The sequence below is a fragment of the Apostichopus japonicus genome, chromosome 20 (assembly GCF_037975245.1).
Source record: "Apostichopus japonicus isolate 1M-3 chromosome 20, ASM3797524v1, whole genome shotgun sequence".
NCBI lineage: Eukaryota > Metazoa > Echinodermata > Holothuroidea > Aspidochirotida > Stichopodidae > Apostichopus > Apostichopus japonicus.
In genome coordinates this window covers 22,076,512-22,096,216 of record NC_092580.1, presented here as the reverse complement: position 1 = coordinate 22,096,216, position 19,705 = coordinate 22,076,512, and the positions used below count along the sequence as shown (strand labels likewise).

At 36.9% G+C, this 19,705-nt stretch overlaps 1 protein-coding gene across 4 annotated transcripts in view; it reads left to right on the top strand.

Moving 5' to 3' along the window:
- LOC139961540 (plexin-A4-like) overlaps positions 1–19,705 on the top strand; it is a 162,266-nt gene that overhangs the window by 131,762 nt on the left and 10,799 nt on the right. Inside the window, exons 16-33 of one of the 4 annotated variants that reach the window (XM_071960797.1) lie at positions 614–747; positions 1,214–1,402; positions 2,113–2,209; positions 2,390–2,662; positions 3,441–3,617; positions 4,005–4,227; positions 4,778–4,923; positions 5,465–5,580; positions 6,319–6,384; positions 7,106–7,180; positions 7,823–7,889; positions 8,204–8,350; positions 8,744–8,900; positions 9,464–9,567; positions 10,232–10,334; positions 12,724–12,759; positions 14,368–14,415; positions 17,222–17,310. In XM_071960797.1, the coding sequence (XP_071816898.1) occupies positions 614–747; positions 1,214–1,402; positions 2,113–2,209; positions 2,390–2,662; positions 3,441–3,617; positions 4,005–4,227; positions 4,778–4,923; positions 5,465–5,580; positions 6,319–6,384; positions 7,106–7,180; positions 7,823–7,889; positions 8,204–8,350; positions 8,744–8,900; positions 9,464–9,567; positions 10,232–10,334; positions 12,724–12,759; positions 14,368–14,415; positions 17,222–17,310 (2,247 nt within the window). Of the gene's footprint in view, positions 1–613; positions 748–1,213; positions 1,403–2,112; positions 2,210–2,389; positions 2,663–3,440; positions 3,618–4,004; positions 4,228–4,777; positions 4,924–5,464; positions 5,581–6,318; positions 6,385–7,105; positions 7,181–7,822; positions 7,890–8,203; positions 8,351–8,743; positions 8,901–9,463; positions 9,568–10,231; positions 10,335–12,723; positions 12,760–14,367; positions 14,428–17,221; positions 17,311–19,705 lie in introns of all 4 variants that reach the window. The other 3 variants (XM_071960796.1, XM_071960798.1, XM_071960800.1) reach the window with 3 other exon arrangements.

The window sequence follows — 19,705 nt, the reverse complement described above, 5'->3', positions numbered from 1 at the left end:
CCAATAGCATTTTATATCAACCCATTCATGATAAGGGTAATAACCAATAGCATCATTCCAGTCATGATATGGTAATATCCAATAGCATTTGATATCATCCCATTGATGATATGGACATAACCAATAGCCTCATACCAGTCATGATGTAGTAATATCCAATAGCATTTGATATAAACCGAGTGATGATATGGACATAACCAATAGCCTCATACCAGTCATTATATGATTATATCCAATAGCATTTTATATCAACCCATTCATAATATGGACATAACAAGTAGCCTCATTTCAGTCATGCTGTAGTAATATCCAATAGCATTTGATATTTTCCCATTCATGATATGGACATAACCAATAGCCTCATACCAGTCATGCTGTAGTAATATCCAATAGCATTTTATATCAACCCATTCATGATAAGGACGTAACCAATAGCATCATTTCAGTTGATATTGTTCAGTTAAGCATGTTTCTGTTTGATATTACCATGATCACACACTGTTTGATGGTCTCATTGAGATGTATTAGTGTCATTCTGAAGTTGATCATACCTATTACCTGCAAATAAATAATACTGACAAATGGAATGAAATTTTATCTCAATATTTTGCAGGATCCAACAACTTCAAACTTTGAGCCCAAAAGAGGTCCATTTTCTGGTGGTACAACAGTAAAGATCACAGGCAAGAAGCTTGATGTTGGAACTGAAGTGGAGGTCAACATGGGAAGAGTACCTTGTAAATTTGTGTGAGTATGAACTATGCCACAATTAATGAAAGTAGGGTATGACATATGCCATAAATTTCCCCTGGGACACTTTCCATAGGGTGCAGCCACAAATATACGCCTGGGTGAAGAAAGGCAATGGAGATAAAGTTACTTGCCCAAGGACACAACTCAATGATCTGGCCAGGATTCGATCCTGCAATCCTTAGATCACAAGTCCACACTGCTTCTTAACCACTTGACCACAATGCCCCCTCCAACTACAGTTCAGGCTGGTGGAGGAGGAGTACTGCTGAAGTCCTCATGTGTACCTATGGAGTATACTATATGGAGTACAGTATGGTACTCAAACTCTCATCTCATTTAAATAGAGGGCCACTTGTACTGCTCAATCTCATTCATGTTACCATGAGAGACAACTTTCAAATAGCAGCTAGACATTTTGTCAATTTTTCTAAAATCACCATTCCTCTCTTTGTGTCATCAGGAATAGGACAGCCGACTACATTTATTGTGAAACCGAAGATGCCAAACAAGAGGAGGTGGATGCTGACGCCTTGGAACTAGGCGTGACTGTTACCTTTGAAGGGAGTACAGATAAAACAGTACCGGGAAAATTTTCCTTTGAATTGGACCCAGAAGTAACAGCGATTGAACCACTGAAGGCCATCAGAGCGTGAGTTATTTTGTTTGTCTCGGCCTAATTTGCCTGAAGATCAGACTTTTGTTAGATTTTTAATGCTATGTCCATGAAATGTTAGGCCGAAAAGTTCAAAGATCCACAGCTTTGTTAATGCTTCAAGAAACAGTACCATGTTGCAGTAAGAGGCTAAAATGTACAAACATAAAACAGGCAGTTGTCCGGATTGGGTCCCCCCCCCAAATGGTTAGTAAGACTCATTTATGGTTAAGCGGGCAGTTTCATTGCTATATTGGTTCAGTTAATTCTAAGGGTAGGGTGATTTAATGCCTTGGCAGGAGTCTTCAAACTTGGCTCTAAAAGCAGAGATGGGATTACATTAGAGTGTTCAGTGTCCCTAAATTGTGGTCAGACCATATTTCTTGCAAGCCTAACTGGGATGTTCACAAGAGGTCTTACCATTAAGAGCCATTCCTTGTAGCTTTGCTGCCTTTTCTAAATCATTCTGTCAGAGATTTAGTTGGATGTTGAGTGGGCTGCAGTATCCCTGCAGCTCGGCTCCACACAGAGTGATTTTGTTTTGTGCTCAGTGTTTCACACAGTAGGCACTCCTAGTCTTTAAGGATAATCTGTACTGTGTGAAATTGATTCAGAATTTTTGCAAATCACATCATCAACATGGATCATGCCCGGCATCATACTAAATTAACTCCAGCCGTCATAAGCTCTTGTTTCATTCTCTCTAGGGGTGGAATTCAACTCACAGTGACTGGAGAGAGGTTTGACCTCATTCAAAGTCCATGGATCATCGCCAAACGGGATGAAGACATTATATCCGAAATGGTGAGTACATTCCCTTCTCGAGTAGACTGTAACTCATCCCAAGTCGATAGGAAGAGTTCTTGACCTATTCTATACAAAATATGTCCAAAATATTATATTACTTTCTGTGTTTTCCACTTTTGAGCAATATTTTTCTCATAATGTATGACCGATAAATGTTTCTCATTACATTGACCGTAGTTATGCTCCCCCAACGCAAGTGATCCTGCCAAGAAGATGACCTGTCCATCACCGACTATACCGAAAGAAGGTTCTCGAAAACGTCGCCAGGCCGACGGCGACAGCATACAGGACGTCGTGATCGGCTTCATACTGGACGGAGTGACCTCTCAAGAAAACTGGACGAGAGATAACGGTTTCGTGTTTGAATTCTTCCCAGATCCCAACTATGAACCTTTCAAAGACAGTGAATTAAAGTTTAAACACGGGATGGACACTCCACTTGAAATTTTGGTGTGTAATTTTTCATTTTTTGGGTTCACTTTTATGTTGCTTCCCCACCCTTTTTTTTTTTGTCTAGCAAGGCAAATGATGTCATGTTGGCTGATGGGGGAAGGGAGGAGGGTGTGGTGAGGGGATTATTCTGGCTGTCACTCTATTGCATTCATATATTCAAGTTAACATGGCTTATGCTGTTTCTGCTGTGAAACCACTGAGTGCTTCTAGCTTCCTTTAGGTGGTCAATCATATATATATATTAATACATAAATGTAGCAAGGCAAACTCTCCATTGTGTATGCAATTCTATATATTCGTGGACAGAAAAGAAGAAAAGAAACTGGATTGCATCATATTCTTGTGAAGCAGTTGAATACCGTAATTAGGGTATACTATATAGCTTTCTTAAGAAATTGAAACTCCTGCCCTTTGTTCCTCAATTTTTACTCTATTCGTGGTTTTATGGTCAAATTTAGTCGCCAATCCGTCTCTCCATGTGGAACCGTGTCCTTGGTCTGTTTTCATTTCGGTTTGCCATTTCCTGGTAGAATCGTAACGTCAGGTGCCTCTTATTTTTATATATATATAAAAATATATATATATAAATAGAAAAATCACAATTTTGTTAGAGTAAGTGGCGTAGAGTGGCGTAAGTGGCGTAGTGGAGTAAGTAGAGTAAGTATGTGGCTGTGACTAATAGGCTGGTGATGTGGCCTGTACACAAATGTGGCAACCCATCAATAATTGATGAAAATACCTCACTTTTTGAATATTGTTTTTATGGTTTCATCAGGGGTCAAATATCGACACGGCGACCAACCCGGAAGAAATAAAGGTGTTTGTTGGACCGAAAGAGTGCGTGATACAGTTAATTGCTGAGAGAGTTATTCACTGTACTCCACCTGAAAACCAACCTGCTGCAGAATTCTACAACGGGAGCAAGACAGACAGAGGCTTGCCCTATGTTACTGTAAGTGTTTGGTTCTGTTTTGGTGATAAGTGGAGATATGACTGAATATTATACTATGGCAACTTATCTGTCAGTCTGTTCGTGTGTTTGGATGTATTTATGTCCGTCAGAGTGAGTGGATGATATCTGTGATGGTACTGTGTCATTCATGGTCTATTCTCTACAATGCTTCTATGCTAGTGTTATTAGTGGTTGTAATAAGATGAATGAGTTCTAACCAGATTAGAAGGCACAAGATAACTAAGAAAGCATCGCCATGGTTTCAGGGAGTGCTTCAGAGAGAGGGAAATCCTTGGAATGTCGCCTGTGAAGTGAATGTAGAAATAACGGCATCAATGACGATATTTTAGGGTTACATTTGAATTATTCTCGAATATTTCCTTACAGGTCAAGCACGGTACCATTTTGGTCTTTGACATCGGTTACGTGAGGTACGTGACAGATCCGGCACTTTACATCATCATCTGTATCTGTGGGCTTCTCATCCTCATCGTCTGCATCGCCCTCATCATCATCTATTGTCTCAGGAAGAGCAAAAACAAAGAGGTGGAACGACTCATAATGGAACTGACCAACGTACGGACCAACATCAGTGAAGAACTTAGGGAATGTGAGTGTCCCAATTAATTTACTGTCAGTTACTTTATTTATTCTTTTTTCGTATGTTAAGGCGATACCTTTCGAAATCTTTCGTACTGACAATTTGAGTTTTCATTTTGTACTGATATTTTGAAATTTTGAAATGAAACCCTGGTTTCTTTTGCAACTTGAATCTCTTGTTCAAAGTGATACAAATTCTGCAGACCAGGAGAGCACTTTATGAGACTAAAAATATCTTTATTATGCAAGGATAAATTGCAAACTGAAGATGGCATTTACAGATCAAGTTTCATGTAGTGATGTAACTGAAATAACTTAATTAGATGAACAAAATACACCCCTTGATAACTACGAACAGAATAAATCAGCGGTCATTAAATATTACCCCGTCAAATTTTGTTCCACTCAAATTCATTTAAAGTTATTTCTCATAATGGGAGCGGCAGGGACCATCATATTTTATGAGTCCTCTTCTTTCAAACCTCTGGAATACTCTTTTAAATGCTTTCTTTCTTATAGACAGCTCATTAATCTGTTCCCATCTCTTCTTCTCACTCTAGTATTTGCCATGCTGCAGACAGCTATGGACAAGTTTGAAACAAACCCAGAAGGGCTTCCAGTGTTACCTCTCACCGACAGGAGCGAGTACGTCAAGAATATGCTCTTCCTCAATCTGAACGAACAACCGACGACAGAACAACCCATGGTGAGTCTCAACTCTTGTTTCCCTTTATCTGTGCAATTAATAATTTGTCCGTGGTCTAGTTGGAAGTGTCGGGGGGAACGTCCGTTGTCACCTTGGCGAGACTTAGGTGCGATTCTGCCCCCGGGTTGATATGGTTGGGTAATGAGCTTCATGCTGTGTCCTTATACTTGTGGCAAATCTAATTTGTGAGAGTCACCTCTTTACCTGTTTGGCGTATGTTCAGTCCTTGTTAGTTGAATTGAGCGATGTATTCTCTGATCGAATGTAGAGAGTATTTTTTTGTTTGATGATGATAGTAAAGCTGTGCGATGCAGGATTTGTAGTCCGATTAGAGCGATAAATAAACAAGAAAACAGTTTGTACAGATAATATCAACAATTTGCTTTTGTAATTTCTTTGAAACTTCATCTTCAACCTATCCCCATTGACATCAGGAGGACATTATCGCCATGTTAAGAAGAGAATTTGCCCAGAATTCCCCCATCCACTCGCCCAATAAATTATTTCTTTTCTTTTCTCGCTTTTCCTTTCTGTTTATTAGGTCTCAGAAACTGTAGATGCGATGAAGAAGTTCTCTGAGCTGATTAGCAACAAAAGTTTCTTGCTAGTGTTTATTAGGACACTGGATAAGGAGAAGAACCTTCCTATGATGGATAGGTAAACGTAAAAAATATTCATAAGGGACATGTTCTCTGGTATATTATCTTTCTTTTGAGAGAGGAGACGGGAAGTGAGATTTGTTTTTTGGCTGTATTTATTACTCTATTGTTTTGGCCTTGGACGGGTTGCAACTTTAAACCTAAAGGCGGTGTGAATTTCTTAAACTGCAGATGAATGCGATGTATCATAACATTGTGATGCATCTCATTTTGAAGTAATTTTGAATGGAAATATTCGAGGAAGGTAAAAGGAACGTGTCAGTCGAAATCTACGACATCACAACTGATCGCTTCAAGTTCACTTTTTTGGTCTTTAATCGACCTTTAATCGAGTTTTTTGCCTAGTTATTAGTACGTAATGAATTTCATTCAATTTTTGTGAGAATGATGGCATCTTTTGCAGATCCAAGATTAATTAACAGTTGTACTGTTCTTTGAAAATTAGTTTGATAAACACACATAGCTTGTGTTTTCCATATAATAATTTATCCAGTATCGCTACAACAAATGCAAAGTTACATATAACTTGACTTGCACACACTGAAGAAAAGCATTTCCCAGACATTTGTTTGTTTGCTTTGTATTCAATTAATATGTGAACACTAAATTAGTTCCTGATCCTGTGTTTATCTTTGATTTTTAAGTTATTCTTTTCTACATATAGTCAAGTATTTTGTTTTTCTTATGTACAAAGATAAATAGACATTATTAATAGTATGATCTGTTCTATTTTCAGAGTCAATATTGCTTCCCTTATTACCTTGGCACTGCTGTTGGAAGGGAAACTTGACTATTTAACCGAGTGAGTCGTATACTAATGTAACCTGCCACATTCAGCAAAGTCAAATTTAATATTCTCCATTTTATGAAGCCATTTACTAGATGAAACTTAAAAGAAGGGAAGGGGAGGTGGTGGAGCTGGACAGTGGGTGGCAGGGCAGAAAGAGAAAGAGAGAGTAAACTATTAAGATTCAATGTGCTGGCTGATTGTCAATGCGCTTAAATCTTTGCACACCTTAATCTATATGTCTAAATAAGACAATATAAATATAAAATATTTGTAAGACAAATGATGTAAGATGTTGGTATAAGGTAAATAGTGTAACGTAAGAGATGATTATGTTGACTGACTGTAAGTGTTGGAATCCCAGCAACAGGTGCTTACAAAATTGAGAGTCAGTTCAGGACTTGTTCACACTAACATCACAACACTCTTTTCCTACGAAGTCTTCATTTTTTTTATTAAGGAAGTTATGGAAATGAGAATGCCTTGTTCTCTTTTCCATATTTCTTTTGGTGCCCGAATCGATCCTGGGCCCCAATCTTTACCCCCCTGATGGTTGAGACCCCTCTCCCTCTTGTCAGGCCTATTCAGCAGCTGTATTGCTGTGAGGATGTAAAACAATCCCTAAAGTGAGCCTTTTCCAAGCTCCCCTGGTTTGCATATTAACCAAATTAGTGGAAGTATAACTGCTGAATTTATTAATAAAATTAACATCATTTTGCTTGACTCCATTGTACAGTGTTATGATGACTCTCATGTCAGAAGAAATAGAGGACATCGTAGAAAAGGGCCGACCGCGCCAACTCTTCAGAAGGTGGGTGAATTTTAAATAATTTACCTGTGTGATGGTTGTTGCGAGTTGTTGCTTATCCAGCAACTGGTCGATATACACTGACTTAGTGCCATGCCATATCTGTTAGTATTGGTTGCATTGTAAGTTATATGTGTGCTGCTCTGAGAAACTAAGCTCTTCATCAGTTACTTGTAGATAAATGTTGAAATTAGTACTCCACAGTTGTAGTCAAAAACAAAAAGTTGATTTAGTTTAGTTTACATTTGATTAGTTTAGAGTCCCAAGGATCAGGAAGCTTTACAGTAACTTATTTGAGACCCTATCCATGTTAGATCGTGGATGAACACCGGCTTATTTAAAGCCTCCTCTTTTCGATAACTGTTCAGAGGATAATAAGGCAGGGGTGTGAATTAGCTCCAATTCCTGCTCCCGGTACAGCCATTTAACGTCCCCATCCAACGGACAAGAGTATGCCCCAGCATCTAACCACTTTCTTAAATACTGAGGTAGGCAAAGGCACCCCATTCGACATCACTGAAGTTATAACTGACGTACAATATCTGTAATGGACCACAATTATGGTTTAGTTCATTCCTTGTACAGCCTGTTCCTAATGGTTGATTTTCCTTTCTTATTTTTCTTTTCTTTCTCCTTTTTCCACAGAAATGAAAGCATCGTAGAAAAGTTAGTTTCTAATTGGGTCGCCATATGTCTTTATGATTACCTCGAGGTAGGTCTTATTATCTTTATCTTTTACTTTGAATATTTGAATGAATCAGAGATACGTAAAACCTATGTCGATATTTTAACCTTCATGTCGTCAGCGAACATTTGGGACACGTTTTGATCTGTGAGAGCAATCCTTTATCAACGGTAACAAAGAATTAAAAGAATCAAATATTATTATATTATAATATTACAGATTGTGGTTCATGACAGCAATTGCTTTTACTGACACAAATTATACTTCATGTATAATCAAATTGATTTTTTTTTTATGGATTTTTAAAAATATTTTTATTTTTGATCTATTTTCTTTTTTAGACGGCAGGTGCAGAGAAGATTGTTCAACTGTATGGCGCTATACAGTGTGTGATTGAAAAGGGTCCCATTGATGCCGTCAGCAGGAAGTCTCAATTTTCACTCAGCGATGAGCACATGCTGGATGCTCATATACAGTTTGATGAAGTGGTGAGAACCTTGGTCATTCTTTAACTGAATTCAATATACAACATCATTAGGCATCATATAGACATCAATAGACATCATTAGGATTGGTTGAAACATATAATGATGGACTCACTGTCAGAAACATAGAATATGCGGATCTCCACATGCTGGATGCTCATATACAGTTTGATGAAGTTGTGAGAACCTTGGTCATTCCTTTACTGAATTCAATATTCAAGGCTGACATGACAGTTGTGGAGGCTGAACTTACACTTACATTCTGGGACATGTGAGATTCATTATGTATACAATGAAAACTGACAAACATTTCTTTTCCTGCTTTTGAGGTCAAAGTTCGTTGCACAATCCATCTATTGTGCTATCAAATATTTCTTGCAATCATTTCATTGGCAGAATTTGCAAGTTGTAGCTAACGAGGAAGATGGAGAGATTGCGTCTGTGACAGTCTTGAACGTTGACACGATTACGCAAGTTAAAAACAAGATCCTAGACCACTTAAACAGAGGCAGACCGTATTCAGCCCGTCCTATTGCTAGTGACATGGATCTCGGTAAGATGTGCGACTGCTTCATGCAGCTGTTTTGATTTGTAATTGAAGGCAGGGAGGTTATCACAAAATTAATCTCAAAAGAGACAGTGAAATTTTGTTCCCAGTCCATGGGGCCTTAACACTTTGGGATGGTCTTACTCGCATAACAAAAATAGAAATGATGCATTAAATGGGGAATGAAAGCTCCATATGCGCATAAATCATCTGCCATGCCAAATACTGTATCATAAGTTGGTTCTATGTAGAAAATTCCCAGCAGTATAGCATATATATATGCTTTTTGTTCATTCAGTTGAAATTCATTGTTCTAGGTGATTTATGGTTTGTAGAGAAATATTGCTCCAAATGTGATCAGGTTTTGCTAACCGCAGGATTAGATTATCTGACACTTCCAAAGATTGAAAGTCCTTTTTCTTTAAATTCAAGAATGTCAGCCTGAGAAGAACATACATTAGAAGGACTACGCAAAGTATGTTCCTGATGTAGCCAGTATGTCATGGTCTCTTTGTTAATGTAGTATGTTATCTGATTCATGTTACCTTCTTTAATGTTTACATCCATAGAATGGCGACAAGGAGTCTCTGGTCAGTTAGTCCTGAGAGATGAAGGGGCCGACTCGGAGGTTAAAGATGGTTGGAAGAAGATTAACACACTGAAAGATTACAGGGTAACTTATCAACCATTTACCAAACATATTGGAAAACACTTTAATCTTTCTTCAAAAATATTTGTCCTGCCGATGTGTGTGAGGGTATGAAACAATGCTAGATGTACATTGCATTTTCCATGTTTAGTCGTTTTTGTATGTATCATGTATTGTGTGTATTATTGTATGTATCATGTATTGTATGTATCATGTATTATATGTATCGTGTATTGTATCTATCATGAGACTAATAGTCCTCAGACAATGATATAGAGCAATACTAGATATACACAATAGAACTTGATAAATTTATATGTATTGTATTACTGATGATACTCAAAACCTGCAATACTTGAGATAAGAGCCACAGAGAGATGCCTGGTGTGTACATTGTATGTCTAGTGTGTACATTCTCAACAAATAGTTTTAAAAAAGTTGATACAAAGCAATACTTTACATTCCATCATAGAAAATACACAAAAAGTACACAGAATTTCACTAGTAGTATTCCAACCTGATATAGAGAGGGTCATAGATATTGCAGCTTAGAGCTACAAGAACACTGCATGCATCGTGTGTGACCACTGGTCCCCAGAGCTAAATTTTACCAGCAATTGAATTCTACATATATGGGAATATTTACAACGTTTTAATTTTCAGTTGATTTCTCTTGGCTTAATAACAGGTTGGGGACGACTGTCGTGTTGCTTTAATCAGGAAGCAAGCTCATCCCAATGCTCAGTTGGCTAACCGGTCAGATATTGTGGCTAGAGGAGGGACAGTTGCCGGTAAGGAAGACATTACACTTTGTTGTTTTAATACATCTCATAAGTATTTATATTTTGCCCATAACAGAAGCATCCACCAAGCACATCTCATTAAAGGATATAGTAATGTTTACTATTCAGCACACACACTTAGCAATGGAATGATGATGATGCAAACAGGCAGGGGGACGGGAGTGGTGGGTGGGGGAGGAGGTGGGGGAGGTGGAAGGCTTCTTGCTTTGTCTGGTAACAGCAGTGTTAATTGTGTGTGCTACAGTGTTGTGCTTGGCCTTGGTTCAGAGAATTTTGAAGGGGATAACTCAGAGAAAGTTAGGGTGGCAAGGGGGGGGAGGGGTGGGGGGATTTGATCTTAACAGTATCTTCATTACAAAACTATGTATTCAAGCTAGTAAGATGAAATTAAAGGAAGCAGCTGTCTTTACAGTAAAGTATGCTACTGTTTAGATAACATAGGTGGGGATAATAATGCTGGGAGGTACATCTAGAGATGCATGGGTCATATTGGGATTGGGATGGGGTCACTTGGATGGGTTGGTGAACTTGGTCTGGTTAATAAACTGTGATTGGAGGTGTAAATTTTCACTAATATTCATCCACAGAGTTTTTTCTAAAACATGAGGTTTGTACAAAGGTGTGTGTCTGTTGGTAACCAGACATTAGATGTATCTAATGTTAAATTCACAACATGTTACTTTATATACAAGAAAGCACAGATACAACTCACGTGTGCGTTAGCATCGTGACTATGTACCTCAAAGATTCACAAGAATATCAAAACAGTTTAACTTAATCAATGCTACTTTTTCCTGTTGTGTTCTGCATGTGTAATACAGTAGGTAAATCTTTATACAAAAAAATTCTAAGAAACAGCAAAATTATGCAAATGCAAGCATCCACTTTGATGATCCGACTGGTGGCCATTGTAACAATCCTATAAACGTCAATTAAGCAAGAAAAATGTAGTATGATGGCTATCCTAAAGTATCGCCCAAGTAGAATGTTCTGGCAGTCATTTTGAGAACCACTCCAATTATATTCCAGTGAACTATTTCCATGGATGTTATATCATGTTGCTATGCACTATGTTTTGAAACTTAAAAGCATCTTTACTTTAGACTAAATTTTACACTATAGTGCTATATTTACTCTTGTTGCTACGCTGTAATTCAGTCAAATGAGCAGAGTTCTCTGCTTTCATGCCGTAAGGTAGAGGGAAATCCATATCGGATTAAAACGGCGACATTTTAAAGCTCCCAATAAATCGGTGCCGATAAAAAAAGAGATTGCTGTTGGGATTACTTCGCTGTCAACTTGTTGACAAATTTGGCGAAACCGAGAGGAATGTAAGCCATGATGTTGTATCATAAGAAAAAGGTTAATGTTCTAGAAACGGCTATAATCCCTTCCATGTTAGACTAGAGTTAAAGACTGTCAATAAAATTTAGATTAGAGATTGTTTGCTCACCGTTCCATCCGAGTCCTGTCTGCATATTTGATTATGCTCCACGTTTTGGTTGTAAAATTTGTAGGCAGTGGGAATATTCAATGTTTCTGCAGAGTGTGCTGTCATATGGATCCTAAAAGTGCTGTAGAGAACGCTATGGGGGATGGGGGGGGGGGGGCAGGGGTCCTAATTCGCAGGGATCTATCCTGTTCACAGATCTCCAAAGATTTTGTATTTAGCGCTGTGACGTATCTCAATCTATGTGCTAGTTGTGAAAATATGTCTAAAAAGATCTTGATAAGTCTTCAATGATTACGAGAAGAATTTGCAGGTGTGATTCCGGTATATTTCATGTCAGAGAGACTTGGATTACAAACATTTCACTTGATGATCAAAGCTGAAACTTAGTTAGTGGCTGCGATTGAAAATACCCTCGAAGCTTGTCTCTTGTCGAAACTTGTGACAACAAGGCCTAACGTCAACATATTTGAGTGCACACATGTGATAGCCTGTGGCACCAACTTCACTATTAAACTAGCTCCACTCAGGGGAAAGTAACATTACAAGCAGATGCACACTTTGTGTTCATTGAGCACTAATGCAAGGGTTCGGATAATCAGGAGCTTTACTGTGCATGTATTGAATCATCTGCTAAAAAAAAAAGAAAAAAGAAAGCTTTGACAATAGTTTTAGCAGAACATAATAACATAAACTAAAACAACCCATCCAAACACAGAAAACATATCTAAATATTGTGATTTCTATCTAAACAAAGTAGTTCTTATACATAATATGTGCTTATCGTAAATTGAACGTCTCGTTGTCCCTAACGAGCCAAAAGAACGGTGTTAACAGATCTTTTTGTTAATTGCAAAAATAATCCCCTCTCCAGAGTTGGGCAGCAATTGTTTCAGCATCTTAGGTTTGTTGTTGTTTTTACCACAGATATGTCAGAGATAAGTGAGACTTCCTTTCTTCAGCGTAAGTGTCAAAGGTCACAACCTAATTTATCATCCATTTTTCACCAGAATGCTAAAAAAAAACATGAAAATAAAAACCCATCTCTAACCATGGCTCATTTCACATGCATCATGTAACATATATACTCTTCTTCTTCTTCTTCTTATTCCTATTCTTCTTCTTCTTTGTTCCTTTTTCTTTTCTTATGGGGTTCATGGCACACTCACCCTACAGAATGAAACAAAACAGCATTTTTTTTTTACGTTTTTCCTTCTCCTCATTTCTTTGACTGTCCTATCAATCATAAATTCATTTACTTACGATACACCAATCAGTAATAAAGCAGCGTGTGATTTTGATCACGTGAACACGGAACGATAAAAATTATTTTCCAATCTTAGAAAAGTTTCAAACGGAAGCAGCTTTAATGCTTTCCGTGGAAGTCATAACCAGCTAGGCTATGGACACTGCCGATCGGTGAAACGTTTGAAATTTTGTTTCTATAATCTTTGTTGCATGACCAATGTTTATTATCAAACCTGAGTTATGGGATTAAAACAAACAGGGGGGGGGGGGAGGGAAAGGGCATTTTAAGAATTTTTAGACACAGCTTGGTATGCTTGCTCTTTGACAAAATGTTGAGTCTCTTATAAATTCCTATTTGTTCTAACTTCTCATATAGTAGGACTTCCTGTTTAGTGTTTACTAGAACACATTATAGTAGGAAGTTATTTGAGGAAATGACATATTCCTTGGAATTGAAACATCTCTAGTGCATGCGAATGGTTTGCTGAACATTTTCATGACAGGCAGGCATAAGCTGGCCTGCTATTGTATTTTCATTGTAGGTTTTCTGCATGGCTAAATCAGGCAATCAATGATCATTATGTCTGTATGCAAATGCCAGTCAAAAATAATTGTCATCGTTAACCAAATCTCGCATATACATCACTGTCTGCCATACTCAGTCTGCTTAGAAACAAAAACAAATCAAAAGCAACAAAAATCTCAATTCCAGTTTGTTTATACTTTTGTAGAAATAGTTAAAAATTTAATTTTAATATGCGGTACTAACTAGTAAGAAATTTTTAAAAATAAAAAGTGAAATGAAGGTTTTGTCTATAATTGTCTATGAATCATCTTATTTTAAACAATTAATTATGACCATGTGAGTTTATTATTGTTTTGCTGAATGGAACGATCGGTATTTTCATTGTAGGATTTCTGCATGGCTAAATCAGGCAATCAATGATCATTCTGTCTGTTTGCAAATGCCAGTCAAAAGTAATTGTCATCGTTAACCAAATCTAGCATATACATCACTGTCTGCCATACTCGGTCTGCTTAGGAACAAAAACAAATCAAAAACAATAAAAATCTCAATTCCAGTTTGTTTATACTTTGTAGAAATAGTTAAAAAAGTAATTTTAATATGCGGTACTAACTAGTAAGAAATTTAAAAAAATAAAAAGTGAAATGGAGGTTTTCTCTATATATATCTATGAATCATCTCATTTTAAACAATTTATGACCATGTGAGTTTTATTATTGTTTTGCTGAATGGAACGATCTGCATTGTTGCCAGTCTTAGTGGTTTTTGCAGGGTTTTCCTCTTTCATTATTACTCAGGCTGTTTTTGCACCTGCTGCATTGAGACCAAGGGTGGTATTCAAGAGGGTAACGTATCGGGTACTTTTCTTATGTTTCTCAGTAGACAAAAAGTCCCTTAATATGCATCAGGGACGTTATTAAGTCGAAAAACTGTGTTTTGTTCATTTCATTATTTAACAGCAATTTCCAATGATGGCTAACTAAAGTTTATAAAACCTTAAAGTAGTTCGTTAAGATGTTAAAACAAACAAAAAATTGTCCATTCATTGTGTTGCATAGCATTCTAATCCATAGTCCAAGTACCGGCTTAAATGTGCTTAAAGCTAGCTTTGGCAGAAAAGTTTTGGAAAATAGTTTGCTAAATATGACTTTTTTTTCGTCCATTAATTTCAACCAATGCCTGTGAATGGTAACGGAAATGCCTTAAGGCAGTTTGTGTTTGCAAGCTCATGTTTTCCTACAACCATCTCTTCCATCACAAAACACTTATGTTACTTCAGACTTTCTTTACCTTTCAGCTACTACCATGAGAAAGCCCAAAAAAAAAATCCAAATACTGTTTTAAGTTAAAAAAACGTTCTATTCAAAGTAAATATTGTCTTAAATATGTCTTCACAAATACCACATCAGATATGTATCAGGCCTAGCCTAAACATCATGTAGAGAATATTAGGCCAAAAGAATGTTGATGTCATTGTTAAATAATTAGCTGAAAGACCGTCTGTTTGCATGAGTTCGAAAAAGAGAAGAACTGCTGGGAAAAGTGTGATCGGACCTCTTGCAAAATGGACTGTAGATGTTACGATGTTAGTTACAAGATGTAACTAGATTCTTAAAACAAGTGGACCACCTCAGACAAGAGGACTAAGATGGTATGATTTAGCGATGAAATGTAAGCAGATTCTGTAGGTCAATTCTGCAGTACATTATAAAGGTTGAATTTATTAAATATTATATTATATTATTCAGAGGAACATTCAGTGCTCATATTGGAAAAGACAATTTGGCAATTTTTTTCTTCTTTCCGTAATTGTGTTGAACTTGGCTGAAATTTACATGATATGAAAGACTCTACATTGTATGGAAAAAGAATAGTTCTTGGGGCCCAAAACTGAAACAAAACTGGATTTAATAAGTTTTATAATAAATGAAATCCCAGAAACATCTTCTATCACCGTCTCTCACACACTATCACTGCTAACGTTTCTTATTCCTATTCTTCAGATCAATGATCATGCACTAATTTAGGGATAGTTTTTAAGAACAGTTTAACCATCAAATATAATATTTCTAGCTGCAAAAGGACTTAATGAATGATTCTAAAATAAATTAATTGTAAGAAGAAAAAAAAATCGCTGCTCTAATTTTCAAACAAGAAACTTCTGTGGACTCTCTCTTTTTTCAATTCTTGTTGCTTAGTAATTGGTCACTTCACAAGTTGCATTGCCGCTAGCGCAGTAAATTACACTCTCCCAATAGCTTAAAAGTGATAATTTCTACATAGCAGTATCGGCATGATGAAGGCTTAGGAGTGAATAAGCTTGTGGCCTTCGGACCAATGTTTTCTACGCTATAAATAGTGAACAATTTATGTAGTGCAACCTAAATATTTAGTACTAAGCATTAGCTCTCTTTTTCTCTCTCTTGCTCTCTGTCTATCTTTATATGCATGCTTACTGCTATTGCTGAAAGTTTTGACAGACTTCCGGAAAAAGCCCATATAAAGATTTTGTCCCTGGTGCACAAAGTTAGCTGTACCAGAGACGATCACACAGCAAACCTTTTTTGTATCTCAGCGTATCTCAGCAACTCTTTGGGCTATTTGGGTTGCCTGAATGGGGCCAACTTTGTTTCCCTTCACTCTTGTCGCAAAATAATACATGGATTGAACAGATAAACAGTCATCATCATATCGGATTTGCTGAAATGTCTTCTAGCAATTTTAATAGGGAGTTCTGATGAATTACTTTCCAATTATTTTACCAAACGCTATAGGCTGAAACATTTTCAAGACATTGATATTAACTATGAAGCTGTCAAGCTGATTAATTGTCAAACAAAAGTGAACAACGAAAGAGAGAAGTCAACAACTTTGTAGCATTTTGTTTGAAGAAAGTTGATCTGATGGGAAATTTTTTAGTGTTTTATTAATTTTGTTTTAATATATCTAAGCACTTAAAGATAGAAAATATGCATTGTATATACAGTACCTGAATACCTGTTGTGCAATCATATGGAAAAGAATGGTAGAAACATTTTCAGATTACTCACTATGAAGTTTAAAGGATTTAAGCAGTTAAGTTGTCCGAGAGAATTTTTCTTACTTTATTAAATGAACAAGATGAAAGAAAACAGGAACAAGAGAGCTGTTTTTATTTTATTTACATAATTGCAGCCTTTTTGTTATTGTTTGTCACCATAAGGTCTTAAACTTTTCTCCATCATACAATGGACATGATTTTAACTTTGTTCATATAAATGGCTTAATTTTGGATGATTAACAGGCTATGTGATAGATTTTTGGTACTTTTTTTGTTAATATACAGCAACAAAATGTTATGATAATAGTCAAGGATGTCCTCATTCTGTTATCAATATTTCATTTGCTCAGACCATTCAGAGCCATTTCTCGAGAGAAAATGTAGCCGAAAGACATCATGTTTGTTTATCTTGTTTCAATTCATTACATGTTATATTTATTTGTCATATTTGTACTCCATCCTGACATGTTGACATTTCTCTATTATGATTCATTTACATGAGAAAGAGGCTTTTTGGGTGTGTTTTTCTTTCTTTCTTTATTTGTTTTGGTGGTAGTGGTGGAATGTTTTACTTTTTATTTCTGTTTCATTTCAACCTTTCGTATCTTTAGCTAATGACATCGCTGAGAAGGTTCCTCTTCATCGTAGTCCTACTTTGGTGGAAGCCACCATTGAGGAAGGCGTCAATCTTTGGCATTTGGTATGTTCTCTTCACTTTTACTTTGATTTTTCTATGTCAGTATCAGTCCAAGCAAGACATCACCCCCTGCCAGGAGTGATCTTCTCTCGTTGACATCGGTCTCTTTCCTGATTAACTTTCAGGTGTCGGGTCAGGTCACTGAAATAATTACTATTTGAAAGAGCAAGGACATGTTTTGACTTATTTAGGATTGGCCTGTGACCAGAATACCAGTTGTCTGTTCTGCCAATGGATAGTTCTCTAGAATCGTTCACTGTTCCATTTTCATGATAAATGTTGCTTGGTTTGAATTTCATGTTGTTACGAGGATCTCATTGGATCATTCTCTGTGTAGATTACATCTTCTCATGTTGTTGTTGTTGTTTGTTGTTGTTTTTGAATACATGTTGGTTAGAGGATCTGATTGGATAATTGCTGTACAGATGACATCATCCCATGTTGCTTGGTGTTGTGTGTTGTGTTTGAATGTATTTAACGTAGAGGATCTGATCATTGGATCATTCTCTGTACAGATTAATTCATCTCGTGTTGTTGTTTCTTGTTGTTTGAATTTATGTTGCAAACAGGATCACATTGGATCATTGTCTGTACAAATCACATGTTGTGTTTTGTGTTTGAATTTATGTTTGCAAAAAGGATCAAATTTAGACCATTGTCTGTACAAATTATATCATTCCATTTTGTGTGTTGTGTTTGAATGTATTTTCATAGAGGATCTGATTGGCTTATTTTCTGTTCAGATTAAGTCATCTCATATTATTGTTTGTTGTTGTGAATTAATTCACTTTGTGACGGATCTGATTGTTACATCATCCCATGTCTTTTGTTGTTGTTTTGTTGTTGTTTATTGCATATAACATATTTAGAGGATCTGATTGGATCATCCTCTGTACAGATTAACTCATCTCATGTTGTTGTTTGTTGTGTTGGGCGTATGTTACATAGAGGATCTGATTGGATCATCCTCTGTGCACATTAACTCATGTTGTTGTTTGTTGTGTGTCATTTATGTTACATATTGGATCTGATTGGATCATTCTCTGGTCAGAGTAACTCATTCATGTTGTTGTTTGTTGTGTTGGGCGTATGTTACATAGAGGATCTGATTGGATCATCCTCTGGTCAGATTAACTCATCTCATGTTGTTGTTTGTTGTGTTGGGCGTATGTTACATAGAGGATCTGGTTGGATCTTCCTCTGGTCACATTAACTCATTCATGTTGTTGTTTGTTGTGTGTCATTTATGTTACATAGAGGATCTGATTGGATCATCCTCTGGTCAGATTAACTCATCTCATGTTGTTGTTTGTTGTGTTGGGCGTATGTTACATAGAGGATCTGATTGGATCATCCTCTGTGCACATTAACTCATTCATGTTGTTGTTTGTTGTGTGTCATTTATGTTACATAGAGGATCTGATTGGATCATCCTCTGGTCAGATTAACTCATCTCATGTTGTTGTTTGTTGTGTTGGGCGTATGTTACATAGAGGATCTGGTTGGATCATCCTCTGGTCACATTAACTCATTCATGTTGTTGTTTGTTGTGTGTCATTTATGTTACATAGAGGATCTGATTGGATCATCCCTCTGGTCAGATTAACTCATCTCATGTTGTTGTTTGTTGTGTTGGGCGTATGTTACATAGAGGATCTGATTGGATCATCCTCTGGTCAGATTAACTCATTCATGTTGTTGTTTGTTGTGTGTCATTTATGTTACATAGAGGATCTGATTGGATCATCCTCTGGTCAGATTAACTCATCTCATGTTGTTGTTTGTTGTGTTGGGCGTATGTTACATAGAGGATCTGATTGGATCATCCTCTGTGCACATTAACTCATTCATGTTGTTGTTTGTTGTGTGTCATTTATGTTACATAGAGGATCTGATTGGATCATCCTCTGTACAGATTAACTCATCTCATGTTGTTGTTTGTTGTGTTGGGCGTATGTTACATAGAGGATCTGATTGGATCATCCTCTGGTCAGATTAACTCATCTCATGTTGTTGTTTGTTGTGTTGGGCGTATGTTACATAGAGGATCTGATTGGATCATCCTCTGTGCACATTAACTCATTCATGTTGTTGTTTGTTGTGTGTCATTTATGTTACATAGAGGATCTGATTGGATCATCCTCTGGTCAGATTAACTCATCTCATGTTGTTGTTTGTTGTGTTGGGCGTATGTTACATAGAGGATCTGGTTGGATCATCTTCTGGTCACATTAACTCATTCATGTTGTTGTTTGTTGTGTGTCATTTATGTTACATAGAGGATCTGATTGGATCATCCCTCTGGTCAGATTAACTCATCTCATGTTGTTGTTTGTTGTGTTGGGCGTATGTTACATAGAGGATCTGATTGGATCATCCTCTGTGCACATTAACTCAT